Source organism: Lineus longissimus, chromosome 16, assembly GCF_910592395.1.
Source record: "Lineus longissimus chromosome 16, tnLinLong1.2, whole genome shotgun sequence".
Taxonomy (NCBI): Eukaryota; Metazoa; Nemertea; class Pilidiophora; order Heteronemertea; family Lineidae; genus Lineus; species Lineus longissimus.
In genome coordinates, this window is record NC_088323.1 from 2,190,214 (window position 1) to 2,212,100 (window position 21,887).

The window sequence follows — 21,887 nt, forward strand, 5'->3', positions numbered from 1 at the left end:
TGAACTGACACATTGTCAAGTGTCTCTGAACTGGTTGTGACTCTGTCCCTATCTGCCTTGTACCACCCTGAATGTGGTTGTCACAATCTGAATAATGACTGACATGACTTTCACCAGATAGCCCAACCACAGTTATGACCGGAGTCTCGCAATAAGAAAATAGTCTGTCTCCGAAATATTCTATAATTGAGACTCATTCTCCAAAGCAGCGATAATTCAAGCATATTGACGTCGATATAAATAGTTCCGGTCATGCACAAGGAAGTTGGTTGTGACTCTGTCCTTGTCTTCATGTTTGTTGCACCACCCTGTATACCCCACGCCACCTCGCGGCAATTTTATAAACCAGCAAAATGGCGAACCACCTCGATAGAAATGACTTTTGTTCACCACCATTTAGCCGATTATTCATAATCCACGGGAAAACAATCGAAGAAGCGACGATCAGAGATGCCTTTGAGAAATATGGACACATTGAAGACCTTTTTATGGTCAGGGATCGGCTAACCCGCGAGTATAAAGGCATGTTTTCTTCGCAAGAAAATCTGAATTTTGTATGCATCCGTGCACTGCGGCCTGCCACTGGGCCGGCTCACAGTGGCTGCATCAGTGCATACTGCAGTTGCAGTCTCGGTGCATTGTTGTCCGAAAGTTCATCTATGGCTTGACTGTAAAAAGATGTAGAGTGTGGACGAGATAAAGCATGGAGGTGGGCGTGGTCAATGTCAAAGAAAAATCGACTTGGAGATAGTGTTGAGTCAAAATTGACAAAAAAATGCACACACCAGTGACACACGGATTGACGGAACTCGCAAAAGGCCCAGCCACCTGAGCAAATGCTCACTGATCGCACAGCTGACATAATTTTCCTCTGATGTCTTTCAGGATTTTCCTATGTGAAGTTTGAAAAGACTTCAGAGGCTGCCCTCGCAATGGAAGAGATGACTGGTCGTGCCCTGGATGGATCTAGTAAACCAATAAAGGTAAGATAAGATTAAGAAGATGGAGCTAGACGAGGTTCAGCCAATCTCACGGCTAATTGATAATGCTCAAAACATTGTAAAACAAATCCTAGCTCAGGCAAGTCGGGATGCATCAGAATATAAGGCCAAAGCCAAGTCCCCTTGCCGATAAATTTATTGAAGAGACATACAAAAAACTGCAGTGAACCTGTTCTAGATATGACTTGTCAAGGCTCAATCATTGTTAAACATTCTGACTCATTCAGGTGGTCCTGGCGAACAAAAGAGGTGAAGGAAATTATCGTGATCCGCAAGAAGATGAAAAAATGCTTCGTATCTTTGTCATGATCCCCAAAGATTATCGAAATAAAGATTTGAGGAAGAATTTCGAGGTGAGTGCTCCTTCTTATTCTTATTCTGCCACTACAGTTAGGCACCAATGTGAAAGAAAGGTCAACCTTGTTGTTGGTTTCTTCCTTCAGTACAAATTGCCAAGACATTGTCTTTCAAAGCGAACGATCTTGCATTCTGCACTCTGGTTCTTATTTAAATTTTACCATTATTTGTTCTTTTTAAGGAATTTGGCGAAATCGACTTTGTAGAAGTTGTCACAGATCGCAGGACTGGCCAGAATAAAGGTTTTGGTTACATCAAGTATCTGCGGCCGTACCATGCGGCATTGGCCGTGGAGAAGTGTAATCGAAGTAAGTACAGTTTTTGCTCGGAATTATTTACTAAAAATGTAGAGGAGTGTGAATTGAATACAGAATGCACCAAAAAAATCGAAAGTTTTGTTCATCATTTTGCTGATATTTGTTGGGTCCATGCTATACTTCATCTATCCTTTCCAGAATACAAAGCCAAGTTTGCTGATCCACCTATAAAAGACAAGCAGCGTGGTAGGGATGATTACGGTCCACCAATGAAGCGCGGACGAGAGCCGTATTATGATGATTATCCTGACGACCGTAATCATGATATGAGGGGCCGAGATCGAGGACCAGTTTATGATGACCGAATGATGGACCCAATGCCACCACCTATTATGCAGAATAGAGGGCGTAAGTAGAATAGTTGAAAAGTTTTTTCTGTTTAGATTAGAAATTAGAATAGGACAATGAAGAATACATTTAAACCGAAACTGTCGAGTCTGATTGAGACGAGTGAAAGTGCAGATATCTTTCTTTCATGGATAAAAAGTGGCAAAGAAATCTCAACAACACCTACGTGTGTTCATTAGAATAAAGGGCTATTCAAAAAAACCTGTCGTTTTAGCCTCAACATCCTTTTAACTTCAGTGATGGAGCAGATGCAGTTGCAGGCCAACATTGGAATGGGTGGCATGGGAATGGGTATGAATCGAGGAATGGGTATGGCAATGGGTGACGGTCCACCCATGGGAATGGTAGATAACAGTATGGGCTACGTTGGTGAAAGCAGTGGAGGAGCACTGGAAGTCGAGGCCATGATATCCAATTCCCATGTTGTGCGGCCGCTGCTCCAGAAGTTGTTTGACCTCATTCCTGGACTAGAGTACTTTAACTACGAGAGGAATTCAGGTGAGTTCTTGTAGTATTTGACCAAAAATGTCCACGGAAAGAATCTTGAAAATGAAAAGTCTTTTTTAAACACCAAAATATGTTCTGAAGGAGTAACTGATGAACTGTTCCATAATCCACCAGTGGTTTCCCTGTGTAATGTACATGTATGTATTATACTTTGCAGGTTTGGCAACTGCCCGCTATGCAACTCCTGAGGCTGCTTCCCGTTGTGTGGAGAAGATGAATGGCTTTGAATACCCCCCTGGTAGCCCTATCAACGTGCGCTATGCTAGATCTAGTGGTGGTGGGGGGGCAGGTGCAGGAACCATGGACGTGGCTGCCGTCCTCGACAGCCTGAAGGGAGTGCCGAACGCTGACAACCTGATTGGTGCAATGAAACAGGTTGGTTGCTAAAGTTCTACAAATAGAAGCATTTTCGGATCATCCGATTGTAAATTTGATGCAACATTTCAACATTTTCTGTGTGTTAGAGAGGACATCTCCGGATTAGAGTTGACATGTCCTTTAAGTAAGCAGAGCTGAGGCAAGTTCTCGGGGTAATTTGGTGCCGATTTTCCAGGATGATTGAGATGAACACAGCTTCTGATGAGATCTCTGCAACGTCAGCTTTTGGAGCAATAACATTTTATTGACAAATTTTGAGCACATTATTTGGTTGCCCATTTCAGATTGCCAGCATTTTGGAAACTAAGAGTTCAGAAAGCACAGATCTCAATCCAGATGGTACTGAAAATGTTCCGTACTGCGTTGTCCCACTGCCACAGAAGCAGCCGAGGCTATCTCCGGATGCCCACTGCGAGGAACGACTGTTTGTGGTCTGCAAGCCGTTCCCAGTCAATGAGATGATCTTGACGGATGCATTCTGCCGGTTTGGCAATCTCATTGAGGTCTTCCTGCAACCAGGTATGTTTCCCACCATTCCAAATATGTGTAATAGTTTACCTATAGATGTTTATCTCCTGGCATTCCTTACCCAGACCAGCATTTGCACCCTAAAAATAGGATGACAGCTTAACTAGCTAAATTAGTAAACATCTTTTTATCATTGCCAGGGAGAAACTTTGGCTATGCCCGCTACGGATCAAAGGAGTCGGCCGGAAAAGCTATCAGCGCACTCAACTTGGTTGAAATCAACGGGCAGCTGATGAAGGTATTGGTTGCTGAAGCCCCGAGGAAGGAACGAGGCGACAGTCCCCATCGCAAGAGAACTCGGAACTCGGAACACTGGGAGAGTTAAGGTAAGGTCAGTAGGCTATACACTGTTACAAATTGATGGGTGCAGGCCGGCGTAATTGGGTGGTACTGCCTGTGAGAAAAATGTGCAACCAGTATTTTCATGTATTGACGGAGTGGACTCTGGATGAAACATCACAGGTAACATTCCAAACTCCTCTTAGATGACAAACCCGGCCAAGATCATCTTGTGGGTGCAGCACTATGCTATTGAGTATTCAGATAAAGCAAGGTAAGTCAAGTGTGAATGTGATCCTTTATGGTAGTGATCGAGAAACTTGAGGTCACTATTAAGCCATCTGTTTGGAATGAGAAAGGATTGAGACCTCACTTACAAGACCCCTTAAAAGGGACAAACCTCAAACTGATTACCATTGAGGAGACTTAACCTCAACCAGACATGTTTTTGGCTGTAAGTCTCTATCACGCTGTCATGATGAGACAGGTCTCCAAATGATGCTGACTTGCAGACAACATCAAATGCCTGGTCTGACATATGATCAAGGACACCGTATAAACCCTTGATGTCCATTATAGAAAAGGACATGGAGACCTTGTACATGCAGAAAAGTGAAAAGGTCAGGACATTTACAAGTTATTTGCCCCTGTCCTTTTGCTTTTCCTAGGAACACCAGTTGCCTCTACAAGGATGCTGTGATGAGTGCTGGCTAATCCTGTACTAGCAGGGCTTCACCATAACACTGCTAGTGCTTATTACAGAGTACTGGCAGACTTGTTAGAATTAACCTTCATCTATGTATTAACATGAATGCAATCTTGCTTGATTTCTAGTGACCAGACGACACGAGACATCCGTGACGGATTGCGACTGTTCTGACAGAAACGACACATTGGACATATACACAGTGACGTATCCCTCTAAAGGACGACAGAGATACTCAGTAAGAAAGGACCCAGACAGATTTACCCCCGGACGATTTGCACACACAGCGGACCCGACAAAGGAATGAAGAGACCCCTTTTGACAAGTTCACCAAACTGATGATGTTTACAGGCTTGATTAGTACAGGAATAACTATGATCGACAAATACGGCCAATGATTCCCTATTCTACACTTGCTATCCGGCAGTAATGCGTGTCACTATAGTTCTACACATAGCTGTGGCCCACCTAATAAGTCCATCTATGGCTGACGACCAGGCATAGGACTCCCCATAAGACAGCTTCACTGCTGACTGTTTTAAAGACCTAGACCTCAAGGATTTTTCGTTTGGTTACTGCTGCTCCAGTACTCCTCAGACTCACAGCACAGATGACCTGATTGCCGGCGTGATTGAACAAATAACCCTGACATTACAATTTGACTTGTCACGTGTTGCTACCATACCTGTACATGTAGTTGACAAAGCCGTGTCCTTGCAATGTATGAAGTATTAGTTATGTGGACACAATCTTTTACTCTAGAGCCAGGAATCCACTGGATGACACATTATTATGATAGGTTGTGTGCAAATCACCATCAACTTGATCTAACTGGTGCATACATTGTTCTTCGAGGCCATAGAGGTTGATTTGTGGAAACACTTGGGACCTCAGGCTGACCAGCTACAGCATAGAATAACCACAGTCAGTGGATTCCCAGCTTGACTATGTGAGTATCATTGACAGAGATGTATGGACTTGGCCCTGGTGATCATTTATCAATACCTCACCCTGTGACATTGGGTGATATGAATAAAGACTAGCAAATGCTTTTACTTCAATTTTGTACAGAAAGGCCTAGTGTATATGTACATGAAGTTTTAGATAAAAGCATTTGCTAGTCTTTATTCATATCACCCATTGTTTTTATTCAATCATCAAGTGTATGACCCTGTTGTGTTCTGTTGTGTGGATGACATTAAATGCTAACTATTTACTGATTTGAGTTGTACCTTATAGAGTGGCATGTGAGACTTTAACACTGACATGGACATTTGGTAATGGTATTATTTTCAGTATCATGAATGCATATATTCTTTTCAGTGTAAGTAATGCATTCTCCAATTTGTTGTAAATTGTATGAGGCATTAATCATGTAATGATGTACATGTTTGTTTTACATGTTGTACATGAAATAAAGATTTTTTAAATCGAAAAATAACTGTTTTAGCCTGGTTTTATGTGGCATCAAAAATATATAAGGCTTGCTTTTTTTTTGGCACATGTGTCATGAGCTGGTCTGGTTGGGATACATACTCTTGACACTATAGTCGTAGTTCCACCTATCATAAAACCCCGTGTTTTTTCAAGACCCGTGTCTTCGCCGTGTGTCAAAAAATCCGCGGCGCACTTGCACCTATCAGTTGTGTTAGATAATGGTTAATTGCCCCGGCGACAGGTGCGCTGTAGGTTGGGAGCTCTCCTGTGTTTCTTTCCCGTTGGAGGGGGCGCAATACCGAGGCAACTGCACCGCGCCATCTGTCGCCGGATCTTAGAACTTGCAATTGTCGTGTCTATTCAGATTCCACCTATCAAAAAACCCGTGTTGAACACGGGTCTAAATTAGCCCCCGATTAGCCCCATCGAGCTCGATGGCGCTATTAGACACGGAGATTTGACACACGGGTCTATTTAGACACGGCGATTCATAGGTGTAAGCGCCAAAGGCACGGGGATTTGATAGGTGGAAGTACGACTATTTTACTGACGAGTGACGTCAAACCAAAGAGATTGAGATTATACTGGCCCCTCAGGCGTGTATCAGTCAGTGTCAAGATCTTTGGTCGGCTAACCTCCCCCTGGCCCACACCAAAGATATAACCTAGACTGAAAGAAAGATGAGACAAACATTTGTAAAATAATGACTTTATTATCTTCAATACCTCGGTTGACATGGTACATCTACAGGTTGTGATGACTTCGTCAGAGGGCCATACTCTTAGTCGATGCCTTCTCGCTGAGTAAGATAATCCTTATCAGTCCAGCTGCTGGTATTGAGCAATCTACCAATGATAGTCCCCATCGGATGGAACCACATCTATCTAGATGTTCTGATATGTTCCATTTTTGCCTGTCGCCTTGTTCACCAGGAAGAAAGTACCATCCTGCAAAGATATGACAAATTCTGTAAAATGGGGAATTTCTAGGCCAGCAATACAGGGAAAAGCCCAAGGTTTTGTGTTTGCCACTGGTGGGGACAACTCCAAGTTCGTGTGTTGTACATACTACTACTAAATGGCCCCTTACTCACCTTTATCAACACTGGCAGATCTGTCCAGAATTCCACATTGGGCACAACCTCTTTACCAGATGCTCCTCTTGCAACCTTCATGAAGACGACACCCCCGATCAGGTACCCGATAACCACTGCTGCAAAGCTGGAAAGATTGGATGATAGGTAAGTCTAGTAGCCATGCAGTTCACGTCAGCACAGCTTAACACCATTTTGGTCGTTAAATTTGAGTGTGGCTACATCAACTAAGACGTCAACGCGTTGTACACTTGTCGGCAGGGTCACTGTGACTACCAGTAATTGACGTCCCAAAAGATGCCCAATTTGTGTCGCCGTACGTACTGCTATCGGGGGGTTTCTGCTAAGAGAACTCACTGCAGTTGATTGTCTCCCATATATAGATACATGGTAGCATGTTCCCTCTAAGGCGCCTGCATATCCACAGAATGTGGACAAGTGCCGTTGTTTTCATCGTCTCCATAGCAAGTCCCCTGATACAACCAATGAAAGTGTCCAATAAGTCAGACAAAGGTTCATTTTGTGCTTGATGCATCACACGGCAACATTGAACAAGGAGAAACGTGCCACAAGAGAACAGTCTATGGTTGTGCTGCCTTAGTGATGTTGGGTATACTCACATGACACACAGCACTGATCCTATTCCTAAACCAACGGCAGCAGCTTCTGGAGAGCATTTCCCAGGACACATGCATGCATGCTTCAGGCTGAACGTCTGCAATGGAGAAATAAGAAATGAAATTAACTCATCAGTGTGTCCTCTGCATTCCGTAATGTCATCATTCCATTTGTCCCAACTCGGCCTTTTGAGGACAAAGTCACAACCAGAGAGCAGGGATAAGGCGGTGCGACTATAGGCTGTGGACTTGTGGTGATGTTTCCATGTCTGATCCCTTGCTTGTTCCCTGGTACATCCAGTAAGTCGCAAGACAGTACGGGATGTCTCAATCTGTCTCTTGTTAAGTTTTCCCCAGTCTGTCTTTGCTTGAGTTCGCTTGACATAATACTCACATCACTACTAAAAGATGAGCTAACAACCTCAAACTGTGCTGTCCCTGTCTGGGTTTCATCGCAGATTAGGAGGACTATAGATTGACTGAAAAGAAAGTATAACAAGTGATTGGTGTAATGTCTTCATGCTCTTTAGATGCCACTGGAGAGGAGAAATTTGAGCATCGTGATATATCTCTGTCAGTCCCAAACGATTGGAATCCTGGACTATTTTGATCAGGGGCAACACCAATGGAACGCATGTCCTAACTCCCCTGCAATCCTGTCCCCACGTCCAGGGAAATAGTCTGGAGGAGACTGTCCTCACTGTCTTAACGAAGGTGGGTGGTGCTCGCATCTGGAGGACAAGAGTCCTTGTATTCCCTGGTGTGATTGCCCATCATATTGGAGACCATTGCCTTCAGGACGGATTGACAACTTGGAGGAGACTGTCCTCACTTATGTGTTGTCTCTTGATCTAGAGGAGAAGACACAAAACTAGACATAACCTTGCTTGAAAACAGTTAAAACAGATCCCAAGAAATGATTTTGATGATGATACTCACGTCACGATGCCTGACCCCGTTGTGTATCTGATGGCCGTTTGTTCATTTTCAGACAAGAAGTCTGAATCTTCTTGTAAACCAATATCCGTATAGGTCGCCACGCCGCTGAATGGATCCACAGCGACCTCGCAAGCCTGGAGGGAAGAATTTTAGACTGAAGATTTATTAGTTTTTGAGCAAGACACCTTGCTTCTTTTTACCCAGTAAGTATAACTTGGCACAAGCAAAACTGCACGTTCTTTTGCATGGTCTCAGGTTGTTCCCTTTCCTCCGTCATGTCCTCTTGTTACCAAAAGAAGACAGATTTAGCCTGGTTGTGACTACTCTAAAGGAATGCGCTTTGGTTCATAGACGTCCGATTGTGTCTCTACTGGGCTCCCGTGGCGCAGTCCACTTCGACATCTTATTACTACTGTCTCATAGGGTGAGGAACGCGGCCGGTCCTCACAGGACTGATGAGACAATGTAGATAGAGAATACCAAATCTTATACTCCAAGCTCACCGCGACCTCCTTGCAGTCCCCCTCTGTAAAGGGATGGCACGGGTTGTAGGAATACAGGTTGCTATTCAACGTGTTCACTTGGTCTTTAATTCTGAAAAGACATGAACGGAGTTGACAACTCTAACATCAATCGGGAGTTTTTTCAGCCATTTCCCTTGGTCTTCACCCTGGAGACTGGTTTGATCTTTTCCACCTAGAGAGAGAGAAATATGGACATCCCGCTTCTGGCTAATGACGAAGTCACCGCCCATTCGCTTCGTCATCACACTTGAGAGGTTTGGTCCTTTCTGCCTGACTTGAATATGACGACCAGCGGAGGGCTGAGTCTTGACGGTTCGGCGCTGAAAGTGTTTGACTGTGGATCGGCTGGTCACGGGTTCGACTCCCGGTGAATCTGCCGCACTTTTCTCTTTTTTTCTTCTTCCTTATCTTGTTATCTCATCAACCATATACTGATGTCAACATTTTCATTAGTATCATTATCATACCCCGCATCCAAACTTATCAAACTGCAGCACATACTGATTCCGGGCGTTCGAGTACTACCGACGATGGATCGAATCGGCTGCTGGTATTTTCGAGGATACATTGGAATTAGGGTATCCTGAGCTTCAGACCTTTATACTCCTTCGTCATATCGAGAGGCGGAGGATATTGTAAACCACTGGTGCCTAGATGGTTAAAGGGGTACGCCGGTCGTTGACGTATATTTACTGTTTGGTCCAATCATATCTAATTCCTACTTCTAACGCCAATCAACTCCAATAGTCAGTAGTCAAACGCTCGAGCGCTATCTGTATACAATTGGTTCGTGTATAAGTTTTCCCGACCGCTGCAAGTTAGTTCAGTCCGACTTTGTGTTTTAAGGATGCGGGTTACTTTGTTGCCCGATGACCATCCTCCTCCCTCTGTACACAAGCTCGGTCAATAGTGTCGAATGTTGGCCTGTGCTTTAGGACGCCTGATGACCAATTAATTAGATGTTCGAGTGACCCTGCTCGTAGGGTCGGAGAAACGAACAGCGAACATTGACCCCGGATTTCCTCAGGATGGCTTTAGATGTAGACAAACTTGTTACTGATGGGAGTAATGCTGACAAAATCGGAGTGATTTATAAGCGTCTCGCCAGTTTATTTGTAAGTATAGATTAAACCAGTTAGGTTGCGGAAAATACTCGCCACATTTATCCGAGGACTTTATTTGACACGTGGCGGAAAACGACAGTGAAACCACCTGCTTTGTTTCTGCTTTCGTGTGGCCTCATCCTGTCTCTTGGTACACGACTGTTCAAGGTGAACTTGTCTTACGGGTAAATATGAAGGGAAATGACCGGAGACTTGTCACAAGCCAGTGGCGAGATGTCTCAATCTGTCTCTAGGTAGGTGGAAAGGACACAGCTGGCCTCAAAGATGAAGACCAAAGGGAAAGAGCTGAGAGCTCGTCACAAGACACTGGCCTGGAGGAGTGTCTCAACATGTGTCCAGGCAGGCAGAAGGACCGTCAACTGAGGGTTTGTCACAGCGGACGGATGCCTCAACTTGCCTCCAAGAATGAAGGAAAGGACAAAACTGGTCTCAAAAGTAAAGATGAGGGGAAGAGTCTAATTGCTGGTTACAGGACAGTGGCCTCAGCCTGTCCCTTGGTACACGACTGTTCAATGTGAACTTGTCGTACGGGTAAATACGAAGGGAAATTACTGGAGACTTGTCACAAGCCAGTGGCGGGATGTCTCAATCTGTCTCTAGGTAGGTGGAAAGGGAACAACTTGTCTCAGGTGTGAAGACCAATTGGAAGGATTGAGAACTTGTCACTATAGACAGCGGAGGGTTGTCTCAATTCTGTCCTCAGGCCGCCGGAGAGGACGAAACTTGTCTCATGTGTGAAGACGAAGGGAAAGGCCTTATGACTGGTCGCAAGAGACAGTGAGAGGATGCCTCAACCTGCCTTTGGCTCTTGGTAGGAGAATTTCTCTTACAGGCGAATAGCAACGGAAAGGGCTGGGGGCTGGTAATCAGTTCGTAGGCCTATCATCTCACAGTCTTCTTGGTGTGGGCACTACATCCCGTCTTCAATAGCAAGCGAGGCGAGGTGACCTAGCGACCAGCGACCAAGTCGAAATCTGCTGAGGAGATTCTACAATACTTACAAAGGTTCACCACTAGTCAGCCCCAAACTTGAGAAGTCAATAGCTCCAGATCCGTCATCATATTCACATCGACATGAACTTTTTTTCACGCATGTTTTGGATGTGACAAACTGTAGATAGGCCAGTGACAGACAGAATAGGGTGTTCCGAATGTGAAATGAGAGTCTCATTATGTCTAGTTGTATTTGAATTACAATCACAGATCCAAAATTGAAGATGGTACACAATTAAGACAATAAAACATAATTTGATATCTGCATTTACTCCTCTGTCTCGGATATCATTGTGCTTTGTGTAGATTGTGACTTCTCGGTCCCAAGGTGTTCATATCATGTGATTAGCAAGATTGTCCCATGCACTTCAGTCATGAGTGCATAACAGTCTATCTAAATATCTAATACTTCGTAACACTGGATATTGGATCAGAGGCAGTGATGTAATTGTTCTGATAAGCTGGCGAAAGAAATCAGTTAGGACAAGGCAAGAACTTGTAATATGGACACCAGTAGGGGCCTACTGTTACACTAGGATTAATAGGGGAGTATGTGACGTACACTGGTATGTGATTGTGACTTGGGACAGTCTTGGAGTTCATGAAAGTCTCAGTTAATCCCAATGTCACATTCAGCCCATGTTGAAGACAACGTTTGGAGATTGTGACAGCTCTATAGCCCATCCTATTGACAATGGGTGATATGAATAAAGACTAGCAAATGCTTTTACTTCAATTTTGTACAGAAAAGTCTAGTGTAAATGTACATGGAGTTTTAGATAAAAGCATTTGCTAGTCTTTATTCATATCACCAATGACACCCTGGATGATGCAATCATAATGGTATTTCAGTGAACCTTTTTCATTTTCTGGAAGGACTCTCCCTGTGCTTATACATGGAGACTAGGTAATTATCTATTGGCACACGTTCATAGACTGAGACTGCTGAACTTCAGTGGGCGAGACAGACGTCTCAATGAGTAAATGGGCAAGATGGACCACCAGCCAATGCAGAACTTGACATTTTGAATTGCCTGAGCAAACCGTACTGATGGTACAACCTTCTACACACAAGCAGAGCAAGGCAGTTATGTCATATATACACTTTATTTAAAAATCCTCCCTTATTCTTTTCTCTTCTATACAACAAATGCTTGTACTCTTACACAACTGTTGCAGCAGTGTTGTTGATCAAGCAACACTTCTGCCCTCTAATGTCGGAATCACACACTACCAAATCAAACAAGTCAGTCTAGCTAGACTGAACTTACATGTACGTCATTACCTAAATTTAAGAACTTTTCTCTTAGAATCATTCAACTACATACAAGTTTTTAGCATATTATTATCACTGGACTAAGAAATCAAAATTTCACATCAATTTCCGGTGTCGTCAGTATTATTATCAGCGAGATAAAGAGGGACACAAGTTTTGGCCACCAATTTATATCCCAGGTTGATTAGTCGATTCATGCATGAGGAAACAAAGTCACCCAATTCACCGTATCTACTACAGAGTTTGAAAAGGGAAAGGTTGGTTTTAATGAGATTGTTCAGACTTTTCACAAATAAAGAATAAATACACCTACTTGACAAATGCATTCTGTGAGCAAATTAACATGGTCAAGAATATTGATGAAGCTTTGTTGTTTCAAAAATAAAGTGAACTTCTTGGGAACAGCCTGTGTTTTGCTATGACACGGCCATCCAAAAAATATCAGATATTTTATTTTTGCACCCACAAATCACCACCAATAAAACAGTGAATGCTTTGTTCGGAATTATAATGAAGACATGATTGTGAAAGAAATTGCATTGACTCAATCCTTCAGGCTCGCCAATCCAACCACTGATCAGAAACGATTCAATCAATCGAATCCTTTGTTCTTCAGCATCTGTGCTACCTCAGATTTTCAATCCGTTGCCAACATTTCACAGACATAGCGCAATAGGTCATGAATGGTGCCAGTCCATAGTCTTTACATCATACCACCCATTCCTCCCATACCTCCCATACCACCCATGCCTCCCATTCCACCACCGGGCATACCACCAGCCTTCTCCTCAGCCGGTATTTCCGTGACAACTGCCTCGGCCGTCGTCAAGAGTGATGCTACGCCGGCAGCATCCATTAACGCTGTTCGTACAACCTGCAATGAAACCAAATCCATCAATAATTGTTTACAAAACTGGATGTTAGTTATTCAGCTTATGGTCATCTGAAAGAGGAGCAATGGGTGATTTTTGGTTTTCTCCACAGTTGCTCGACAGGTAAGTGCTGTAAGATGTCTAGTTGTCCGTTACAATCGGACAGTTGCCCTGCAATAAGTTTCATATTGACTCAATATCTACTTGTCCACAGGGTAAACACTTTACTGAAGTAATTTGTCAAGGCAAGCCGACAAGTGGGGGAAAATTGAACCCTGCCACGAGTGTCGGTCTCTCACCCAGGCAGAAGTGAAAACAAGAGTGAAATCACCAGGCAGTGACTAGCGACACTTACCTTTGTTGGATCAATGATACCGGCCGTGATCATGTCAACATATTTGTCATTGAGGGCGTCATATCCTGTATTCGTTACACTCTCAGCCTGTAACTTAGCTACCACTAGGGATGCGTCGACACCAGCATTGCTTGCGATCGTTTGGCAAGGGATTCGCAGGGCCTTACGGACGATGTCAACACCTGAAATAACAGAGAAAGAAAATATTAAGCTTCAGACTTGATGCAGGACTTGAGAGTGGCAGGAAAACAAAAAATTTGAGTTTTATTGGGAAATGTATTGATTTGTGCACTGACCATGAACAAAAGATAGGTACAAGTAGACAATGATCAAACCATATTAATAGTCTTGTTGGCTATTTTCAAAGTTATTCATATCTTCATCACCCAGGTTTAGGAATGAAAATATTACATGTATCTCCGCTTCCCGTTTACTCACCAACTTGCTGGTCATTATTAGGTACTTTGACATTATCTAAACCCGGGATACACCTCAACAGGGCAACACCACCTCCGATGACGATGCCTTCTTCAACCGCTGCTCTGGTAGCATTCAGGGCATCTGTCATTCGGTCCTTCTTCTCATTTACTTCCACCTCACTTGAACCTCCGACCTGGAAAACAAAATGTCAATTTCTCTTTTGAAATATGCACAGTGCTTGTAATCTTGAGCAAGTCACTTTACTTCAATTCTTTGACTGAGAAGAACAGCTGGCCTTCCTGCATAACATAGTATAGAGGAATGTAGGAGCTTCAGAGCGTGAATGACAGACAGGATAATCTTCTACATACCTTAACAACTGCAACACCATTTGAAAGTTTGGCCATTCGCTCATGGTATTTCTCCTTCTCGTAATCGGACGTTGAGCGGTCGATTTCTTCCTTGATCTGCTGGAGGCGCTTTTCGAGTTCCTTGGCATCACCCTTGCCCTGGAGTGACATAACATCAAGATTTTCTACACATTTTTTTCACATACCACGAGTTCTTTTGTTTGTTGTGTCTCTATTAATATAGTTTGGTCATCGGCCACCTCCGACAGGTGTAGAGTCAACTATGTGGCACACGTGTATGCTGGAGGGCTAAGATAAGCACAGCCAGCAATCGATGTGTGCATTAATCTAGCAGAGGGTTCCAACACGACATATCAACAACATAAATATGCCGATTGAACATTCTCTGCAACAGGGGTTTAGAAAACTCACTCTTTGACTCTAACCAATCCCACGAGTTTCATTTAAACATGCAATCATGACAGAAATTGAATCAAGCTGTCCACATCGTGCAAAGTTGGAGGGCTACAGTAAGCCAACCAATGATTAAAATGTGTATTGATGTAGCAGAGGGTTCCAGCACGGCAGGTCAAGAGAAAAACCTGCCAATGATCATTCTCTGCATGGCGTGTTAGCGAATTTCTGGACGCTCATCGACTGCGCAATGAGCAAGTTTCAGCTCCAAGTCTCACCTTCATGAGCAGTGTGTCGTCCTTGGTCACGACGACCTCCCCGACCTCTCCAAGGTCATGTGGCTGGACATCTTCAAGCTTGAACATCTCTCCCTCGTCACCAAACACTGTTCCACCGGAGGCAATCGCCATGTCAACCATGGTGTTTTTCCTATTGTCACCGAACCCGGGTGCTTTGACGGCACACACTTGAAGACCCACTTTCAATCTAGAAAGAGATAATAAACATGAAATGAAAGTTCTGTATTAAGCTTAAAAATAGTTTGAATTCCAATCAATTTTAAATGCTGAATACTTTACATTCATCGAGATAATATCGATCAGGATTATATGATTACGACTTGGTTTAAAATAATAATATCACACACTACCTTTGAGGCCCAAGGTTGTGTATTTGATCCCACCCACAGTGAATGTAGTAATCCCCAGTCCCTGAGGGGCCTTACCTGTTCAAAACTAATGTACTAAGGGCTTCACCATCAATATCCTCAGCAATAATCAACAATGGTTTTCGCTTCGTGTTGGCAATTTCTAAAGCAGGAATGATAGATTGCGCGCTGGAGATCTTTTTCTCACTGAATAGGACCAATGCATCTTGGAATTCACACTTGGCCCCCTTAGGTGTGTTCATGAAGTACGGAGATATGTATCCGCGGTCAAACTTCAACCCCTCAATTATTTCTAGCTCATCTTTCAACGTCTTGCCATCCTGAAAAACACAAACAGGTACATGAACTGTAAGCAAACAACCATGAACAGGCAGTAGACCAACACGATGGGTGGAGGACTGTGCAGTATGAGTACACATAAGAATGAGGCCTCTTGATTCCTTCATGGTGTACAAGTAATGCGGCTGCTGCTGCATGGTAACAATGAATATTGAATACAAACCTTTACTGTGATGACGCCATCCTTGCCAACTTTCTTCATCGCTGCTGAAATAAGGTCTCCAATATTTTTGTCTCCATTTGCAGAGATAGTGGCAACCTGAAGACAAAGACAGACAGATCAGACATTGGGAAGTAAAACAGATCTTCAACTTCAACTTTGATTGTTTATCACAAAAGCTGTCAACGTTTTCGTAGAATGCACAATTAATGCATTGTAAGAGTGTAGCGGAATGCATATTCATACATGAATTTTCATGATATTCTGATAAAACCCAGCCAAATTCAGAAAGACTACGCCATCGCCATCTTCAGGGCAAGGAAGGAACTGAAAAGGCAGTTCCTCCCTTGCCCTGATGGCGTAGTTCAGAACTTTATATGACTTCATGAAAGAACTACGTTATCGCCATCTTCAGGGCAAGGTAGAAACTGAAAAGACCGTTTGGTCTTTTCAGTGCCTCTTTTGCCCTGAAGATGGCGATGGTGTAGTTCTTTCATGAAGTCTATGAGACATCCGATAACCAGCTCAAAGGGGAGGGGGAATTGGGCCACGTAGATCTACGGCGCTGAAGGTGTTAAAAAAATAGCATTTTAGTACAAATGAATATTGATTTGATCGACGAGTTCCACACATTTCAGTAATTTATACTGCAGCCACACCAGCTTATGAATGAAAATGAACCAGCATGGTCCTCCATGTAATTCTGGTAATTTTGAAAATTTATTCATAGAGCCATCAGCTTTACCAAGGCAATGAGGCAAGAAAATGCCAACATTCACTTTGAAATGTGACGACTGGAAGCCGATGGTCGCATGAGAGACTTTCTAGAATGTTCATTGACCACATCAACCCCTCATTAAGTTATGCAGGCACTAACAATGAATTAAACATGAAGTACCCTCATCTGTCGATAACTACACAATTCTGCACAATGGATGCAGATTTCATTAGTGAATTAATTTGGCTAAATTCAGCTAAGTGTAATCTGCTGAACATGGTGAACGACCCGATCTGATGAGAACGAGCACATGGCAGTCTACCTGCCCGAACAACCAGCTGCTGTATGTTACAGATGACAATGCTTTATTGGAATTCATGCTGTCAGAACATCAAACAAACACTGAACTTGCATAATAGGCCTAGGGTCACAGCTGCTGAAGACTATCAACTCATGAATAAAATAGTTGTAGCACATAAGTACCAGATTTATGCAACTTGTCAACCATTTCTATCACTTCTACTTTGGCTTAACGGTTTTTGTTTTTTTAACCATTGTGCATTCTTCATAACAAATTCTAGTGTTTTTATACTCAATGAATTAGCATCTAATTTAATAAGAACTTCACATTGCCACAAATGTAATATTGTGGGAGGGCATCAGTTATTATTATCTCCAGTCTGAATGTCAAAATGTAGCTGATGCAATACACCTCTGGCTGATGCAATCAGATAATCTGCAGGGGGTCAGAAATCCTTATCATATCTGGTGTGCTGAGACATCATCGGAAGACAAACTAAAGGCCAAGAACAGATTTAGACCTGCCTGGACACTTTCCTATTACATTTTCATCTAATGAGAATGTAATAATGACACACTACTACAAGCACTTTGGAAAGTACCCACAAACCCGGGATTCATACCTGAGCAATCTCATCTGGTGTTGTGACTTGTTTTGACATGGCTCGTAGACTATCAACGACATGTTCAACAGCCATCATTACCCCTGGAGGAAAACAACAATCAGATTACATAAGCACTTCAATCTCAATATACCAAACAATATTTTAAGTGTGGTTGAAGAGTGTTGTTTCAATGTTGAGTGTTTTCAGGTTTTAAATGAAACCCTTACGTTTATCATCAGAAGTTTCCATTTTCTATTCTTTTGGGAGCACTTGATTATTTATAAGGTCAGCACCCATTATTTCTTGGCGAAAAATGTCCTCCAACTTACCTTTTCTAATCTCAATTGGATTAGCTCCCTTGCTAATCTTCTCGAATCCTTCTTTGGCAATAGCACGGGCCAGGACAGTAGCAGTGGTGGTACCGTCCCCAGCCTCCTCATTTGTGTTGTTCGCTACGTCCTGTACAAGTTTAGCACCAACGTTTTGCCATTTGTCTTTGAGGTCGATAGCCTTGGCAACGGTCACACCATCCTTGGTGATCTTTGGGCTGCCCCAGCTTTGTTCTATGATGACATTACGTCCCTGTTGATAGAAGAGAACTCATACTTTATACCCTTCAGTGTTATGTTCCAATTGTTTTGCAGTACCTAGGATGAAGGGGACAATTTCCTTTGGTTGTCTGTGAACTCTGCAGGAATTTTACCAGCTACGCCTGTACCACCTAGGGTCGGGCAAACAAACCATTTAATATGAAATTTACAATCTAGTCACGTCTTCTTTTAACTATCTGTACCTTTGGTCCCATGGTCACAGCTACCGCATCAGCTAGCAAGTCCACACCCTGTAGCATGGCAGCTCTGGAGTCTGCTCCAAACTTGATGTCCTTAGCATAGGCACGACAGAGGGCGGGCTTGAGATGTCGAGCCACCGCCGGTCGCAGGATACTTGGTAGACGATACATTCTGAAAGTGAAGATACGTTTTATAGTTAATTTTGTTCCATACCAGTCGAAGGAAAATCAAGCCCTGAATGCAACCAATACTGTCTAGTGGCTAATAAGAGACCGAGAAAGCAGAAGCTAGAAGGGTTAATTATGCACGGGCCAGGCCCGGCCCCAGAGCGGCACGTGTTTTAATCCGATACCGGTACCGATAATCGGATACTAGGCCTATATCATGCTATTGCAATTGCGAATACAGTTCATGTAGGCTTAGATCTACATTTAATAATGTGTCCATTCATGTTATCAGTCCTATCATAAACCGGCTTATTCAACACACTGACACACATGCCCTTCAAAGGACACGTGCTTTTACACAACGCAGCCATCTTGGGATTTTCTGGAAACGTCTTCGTCGACCGAAAATGTTTTACTGCATACGCCGAGACCAGACTATGATCAAGTGAATCAAAACGTCAAAATTGTAGAAAATATATTCATTTTTCAGTACAAACCTGTTGAATCGATAACTGATGCGTAAATGTAGGGGAATCGGATGGTTTTAGAGAGCTTGATTTCGCTAACCGGCAGTCAGCACGTTTTCCAAGCAATGATGGATGTCAGAACGAGGCTAATTTATTGAGACTGATAATGAGGAAATAAGTATAATCAAAACAGATAAAATATATGTTCAGAAAATTAGCTCATAAAGTTATATTAACCAGATGTTGGCAGATGATTAACGATTTGGTGAAAGTAAGAGATTTCTGCTAAATATTGTAGATAAATTTTATATCCCGATCATACCTTTTGGCAGTTTATATATGACACTATACTTGTTCTGGGTGAGAATTTTCGCGACGAACGTTAATTGAACTGGGCATGCGTGTTCGATGAAAATCCCCACGTGGTCACCTTCTAGGATTTTCTACAGAGCCTCCCACGTCAAGGGCAAGAAACGTCGCATTTTAGGGACCGATTTCTCAAACAAAATGGTAAAGTTACAATATTCATTTTGGCACAGTGATAAAACAGTATTTAATCTACTGACTGACACTTTTGAAATGATAATCATTTGTGTACTTCCTTTGTTACGTGCGATCAAAATCTGCCCTCTATTTCAGGTCTACTTATACAATACACTGAGTCACTGTACAGTAGATTTAGTGTGGTGTAACATGAAATTTTGTCCTGAGTAGAAAATGTCCGGGAACAATAGTTGTGGCAAATGGTCTTTTTACTAGGGACACAGGGGTTGGGCATGAATTGGTGTCGATATGAGATTGTCAATTGATTCGGGAGGGTGGGATTTAGCAGCTAGCTATGTCATTCTGGGAATCTTCAATCATGAAAAAATGGAATGGGCGGCGCCAGGGCGTGTTGTATTGGCACAAGCGTTTGTACTTGTAGGCGTGCTTTTTGGGAGTGTGGATCCTCCCCATATATGTAGTTGTGTCCTTCACAGTCATCTCTTTCTTGCCACAGGCCGCCGCTGCATTATTGAGACGATTTAAACCAATGTTTGATCGGGTCCTTGTTGAGCGGGCTGTTGCAGAAACAAAGACAAAAGGTGGCATCCTTCTTCCTGATAAATCACTCGGAAAAATCTTAGAAGCTACAGTTGTAGCAGTTGGACCAGGAGTCAGAACTGAGGTAAGTCATCATGATGTTTGCCGTGTGGCTTGTTAAAATCATTGTTCAATCAGTCAAGGTGATGAGCCAAAATAATATTCATGCCTGAAACTATCATAGTGTACACTAACATGAGATGTTCTCAACCAATGAAGACTATTTTGTAACAAAGGTTTCCTTCTTTGATAGAGAATTCTGTTTTAGCAAAGAAGTGTCTGGCATTGGGATTTCCTAACACTTTCCTGACTCTAGTTTAGCTTGGTCCTCCGATGCAGCATCAAACGAATACCGCATCAAACTGATTGTCAAATATCTTCTCTTTATAGACTGGATCTTTTATTGCTCCGAGCGTGAAAGTTGGAGATAAAATATTACTTCCAGAGTATGGTGGCACGACAGTCAAGTTGGAAGAGAAGGTAATATCTCACACTTTTCTTGGCTGAAGTCTGAATCGCAGGGCCTTTATGGTGTGAAACACACAGCTAACACAGACAAGGAAGACGATTTCATTTGGTGTTCAAAATCAACTTCTCAATGCATTATTTACCCCTTTTATTAGATATCTAGAATATGAAGCTGTTGTATCAATGAATCTTGTCTTCTTCCTTCAAGTTAAACACATTTCTGAATTGTTTCATTTCAGGAGTACCACCTATTCCGAGACACAGACATCCTGGCCAAGTTCGAGGATTGAAATCGACATAAAAATCATGAACAATTACCGTTTCATTGTTAATTCGAAAAAACATGACTTGATGATGTCTCCTAAGTGCAAATGTGTTGTCCTTGGCAGAAGATCGGAGTTTAGGAACAAAAGGATTGAAGTTGGTACTTGGAAAAGTTAGTCAGTTAGACATCTCTATCCATGGTTGTTAAAACATTTTATTTCCAGATTGTAGAAATAGGAAACTAAAGGTTGTGTATAAATATTCGTCAGATGTATAAATAAACATTTATATAAATCGTAATTTGCGGTCTGTGTCTTTGTTCACTTGACCAAGTCTGTGAGTGATTGCCTGGGCTGATAACCCTGACCTTGTTGCACATCCTGGCAAATTGTCCAAGACCACCCTACAAGGGAGACATGGACTGGTACTCTCCTCTTGGACTAGCTGTGATGGGCTTCAATCTAAGATCATCGACAGCGGTATTGTCAAGCATCCACACAGAAGAGAATTGTCCTATTCCGAAGAGGCTGACTTGGGTTAAGAATGTTGTGTCCTAATACCAGTATTATCTCATCCAGGAAGACAAGAAACCTGATTTGCCTTGAGTGAGGACAGAATTCAGTCTTTCCTTCAGGAAGTCTCGGAGCTTCAAATGAAGACAATGGTTGTTACAATGTCTTATTGCCTTCTAGTCTGAATTGAGAATGATGACTGCTGGTTGTGCCTTGTCCTTTCATCAGAAAGTCTCGGAGCTTCAAATGAAGACAATGGTTGTTACAATGTCTTATTGCCTTCTAGTCTGAATTGAGAATGATGACTGCGGGTTGTGCCTTGTCTTTTCATCTGAAAGTCTCAGAGCTTCAAATGAAGACAATGGTTGTTACAATGTCTTATTGCCTTCTAGTCTGAATTGAGAATGATGACTGCGGGTTGTGCCTTGTCTTTTCATCTGAAAGTCTCAGAGCTTCAAATGAAGACAATGGTTGTTACAATGTCTTATTGCCTTCTAGTCTGAATTGAGAA

General features: G+C 42.7%; 4 protein-coding genes and 1 non-coding gene across 5 annotated transcripts; 2 read left to right on the forward strand and 3 right to left on the reverse strand.

Annotated features, from left to right (window-relative positions):
* The first annotated feature begins 353 nt into the window (after positions 1-353).
* On the forward strand, positions 354-5,837 carry LOC135500778 (RNA-binding protein 45-like). Its single transcript, XM_064792428.1, has 9 exons — positions 354-522; positions 886-983; positions 1,229-1,354; positions 1,540-1,666; positions 1,814-2,023; positions 2,261-2,521; positions 2,688-2,905; positions 3,193-3,427; positions 3,577-5,837. The coding sequence occupies exons 1-9, from the start codon at positions 354-356 to the stop codon at positions 3,759-3,761; spliced, it is 1,629 nt and encodes a 542-aa protein (XP_064648498.1). The 3' UTR covers positions 3,762-5,837.
* Positions 5,838-6,588: 751 nt separating this feature from the next.
* LOC135500779 (uncharacterized) lies at positions 6,589-11,411 on the reverse strand. Its single transcript, XM_064792429.1, has 7 exons — positions 11,157-11,411; positions 9,011-9,101; positions 8,508-8,641; positions 7,963-8,047; positions 7,572-7,666; positions 6,952-7,078; positions 6,589-6,805 (listed from the first exon to the last, which is right to left on the reverse strand). The coding sequence occupies exons 1-7, from the start codon at positions 11,324-11,326 to the stop codon at positions 6,743-6,745; spliced, it is 765 nt and encodes a 254-aa protein (XP_064648499.1). The 5' UTR covers positions 11,327-11,411; the 3' UTR covers positions 6,589-6,742.
* An 825-nt stretch (positions 11,412-12,236) lies between these two features.
* On the reverse strand, positions 12,237-19,173 carry LOC135500215 (60 kDa heat shock protein, mitochondrial-like). The gene is made up of 11 exons (XM_064791505.1): positions 19,080-19,173; positions 18,418-18,586; positions 17,954-18,206; positions 17,643-17,725; positions 16,005-16,100; positions 15,560-15,822; positions 15,114-15,321; positions 14,443-14,580; positions 14,090-14,264; positions 13,652-13,833; positions 12,237-13,298 (listed from the first exon to the last, which is right to left on the reverse strand). The coding sequence occupies exons 2-11, from the start codon at positions 18,583-18,585 to the stop codon at positions 13,128-13,130; spliced, it is 1,737 nt and encodes a 578-aa protein (XP_064647575.1). The 5' UTR covers position 18,586; positions 19,080-19,173; the 3' UTR covers positions 12,237-13,127.
* On the reverse strand, positions 14,918-15,046 carry LOC135500908 (small nucleolar RNA SNORA35). Its single transcript, XR_010449540.1, has one exon. It is a non-coding gene; the product is annotated as a small nucleolar RNA SNORA35 (small nucleolar RNA).
* A 307-nt stretch (positions 19,174-19,480) lies between the features above and the next one.
* On the forward strand, positions 19,481-21,164 carry LOC135500216 (10 kDa heat shock protein, mitochondrial-like). Its single transcript, XM_064791507.1, has 4 exons — positions 19,481-19,559; positions 20,050-20,217; positions 20,523-20,612; positions 20,840-21,164. Exons 1-4 carry the CDS (start codon positions 19,557-19,559, stop codon positions 20,888-20,890), a joined length of 312 nt encoding a protein of 103 aa, XP_064647577.1. The 5' UTR covers positions 19,481-19,556; the 3' UTR covers positions 20,891-21,164.
* The last annotated feature ends 723 nt before the right edge of the window (positions 21,165-21,887 follow it).

What these genes read in the sequence shown, in the direction of transcription:
- LOC135500778 (XM_064792428.1), top strand. Translation starts at nt 354, where the DNA reads ATGGCGAACCACCTCGATAGAAATGACTTTTGTTCACCACCATTTAGC. An exon ending in GATCTAGTAAACCAATAAAG is followed by an intron (nt 984 to 1,228) that starts GTAAGATAAGAT and finishes TGACTCATTCAG; the next exon opens with GTGGTCCTGGCGAACAAAAG. An exon ending in CGTGGAGAAGTGTAATCGAA is followed by an intron (nt 1,667 to 1,813) that starts GTAAGTACAGTT and finishes TATCCTTTCCAG; the next exon opens with AATACAAAGCCAAGTTTGCT.
- LOC135500779 (XM_064792429.1), bottom strand. Translation starts at nt 11,326, where the DNA reads ATGAGACTCTCATTTCACATTCGGAACACCCTATTCTGTCTGTCACTG. An exon ending in GGGACTGCAAGGAGGTCGCG is followed by an intron (nt 8,642 to 9,010) that starts GTGAGCTTGGAG and finishes TCTTCCCTCCAG; the next exon opens with GCTTGCGAGGTCGCTGTGGA. An exon ending in ACGGGGTCAGGCATCGTGAC is followed by an intron (nt 8,048 to 8,507) that starts GTGAGTATCATC and finishes CTTTCTTTTCAG; the next exon opens with TCAATCTATAGTCCTCCTAA.
- LOC135500215 (XM_064791505.1), bottom strand. Translation starts at nt 18,585, where the DNA reads ATGTATCGTCTACCAAGTATCCTGCGACCGGCGGTGGCTCGACATCTC. An exon ending in CACCAGATGAGATTGCTCAG is followed by an intron (nt 16,101 to 17,642) that starts GTATGAATCCCG and finishes CTTTGTCTTCAG; the next exon opens with GTTGCCACTATCTCTGCAAA. An exon ending in ACGACACACTGCTCATGAAG is followed by an intron (nt 14,581 to 15,113) that starts GTGAGACTTGGA and finishes ATGTCACTCCAG; the next exon opens with GGCAAGGGTGATGCCAAGGA.
- LOC135500216 (XM_064791507.1), top strand. An exon ending in GACCAGGAGTCAGAACTGAG is followed by an intron (nt 20,218 to 20,522) that starts GTAAGTCATCAT and finishes TTCTCTTTATAG; the next exon opens with ACTGGATCTTTTATTGCTCC. An exon ending in CAGTCAAGTTGGAAGAGAAG is followed by an intron (nt 20,613 to 20,839) that starts GTAATATCTCAC and finishes GTTTCATTTCAG; the next exon opens with GAGTACCACCTATTCCGAGA.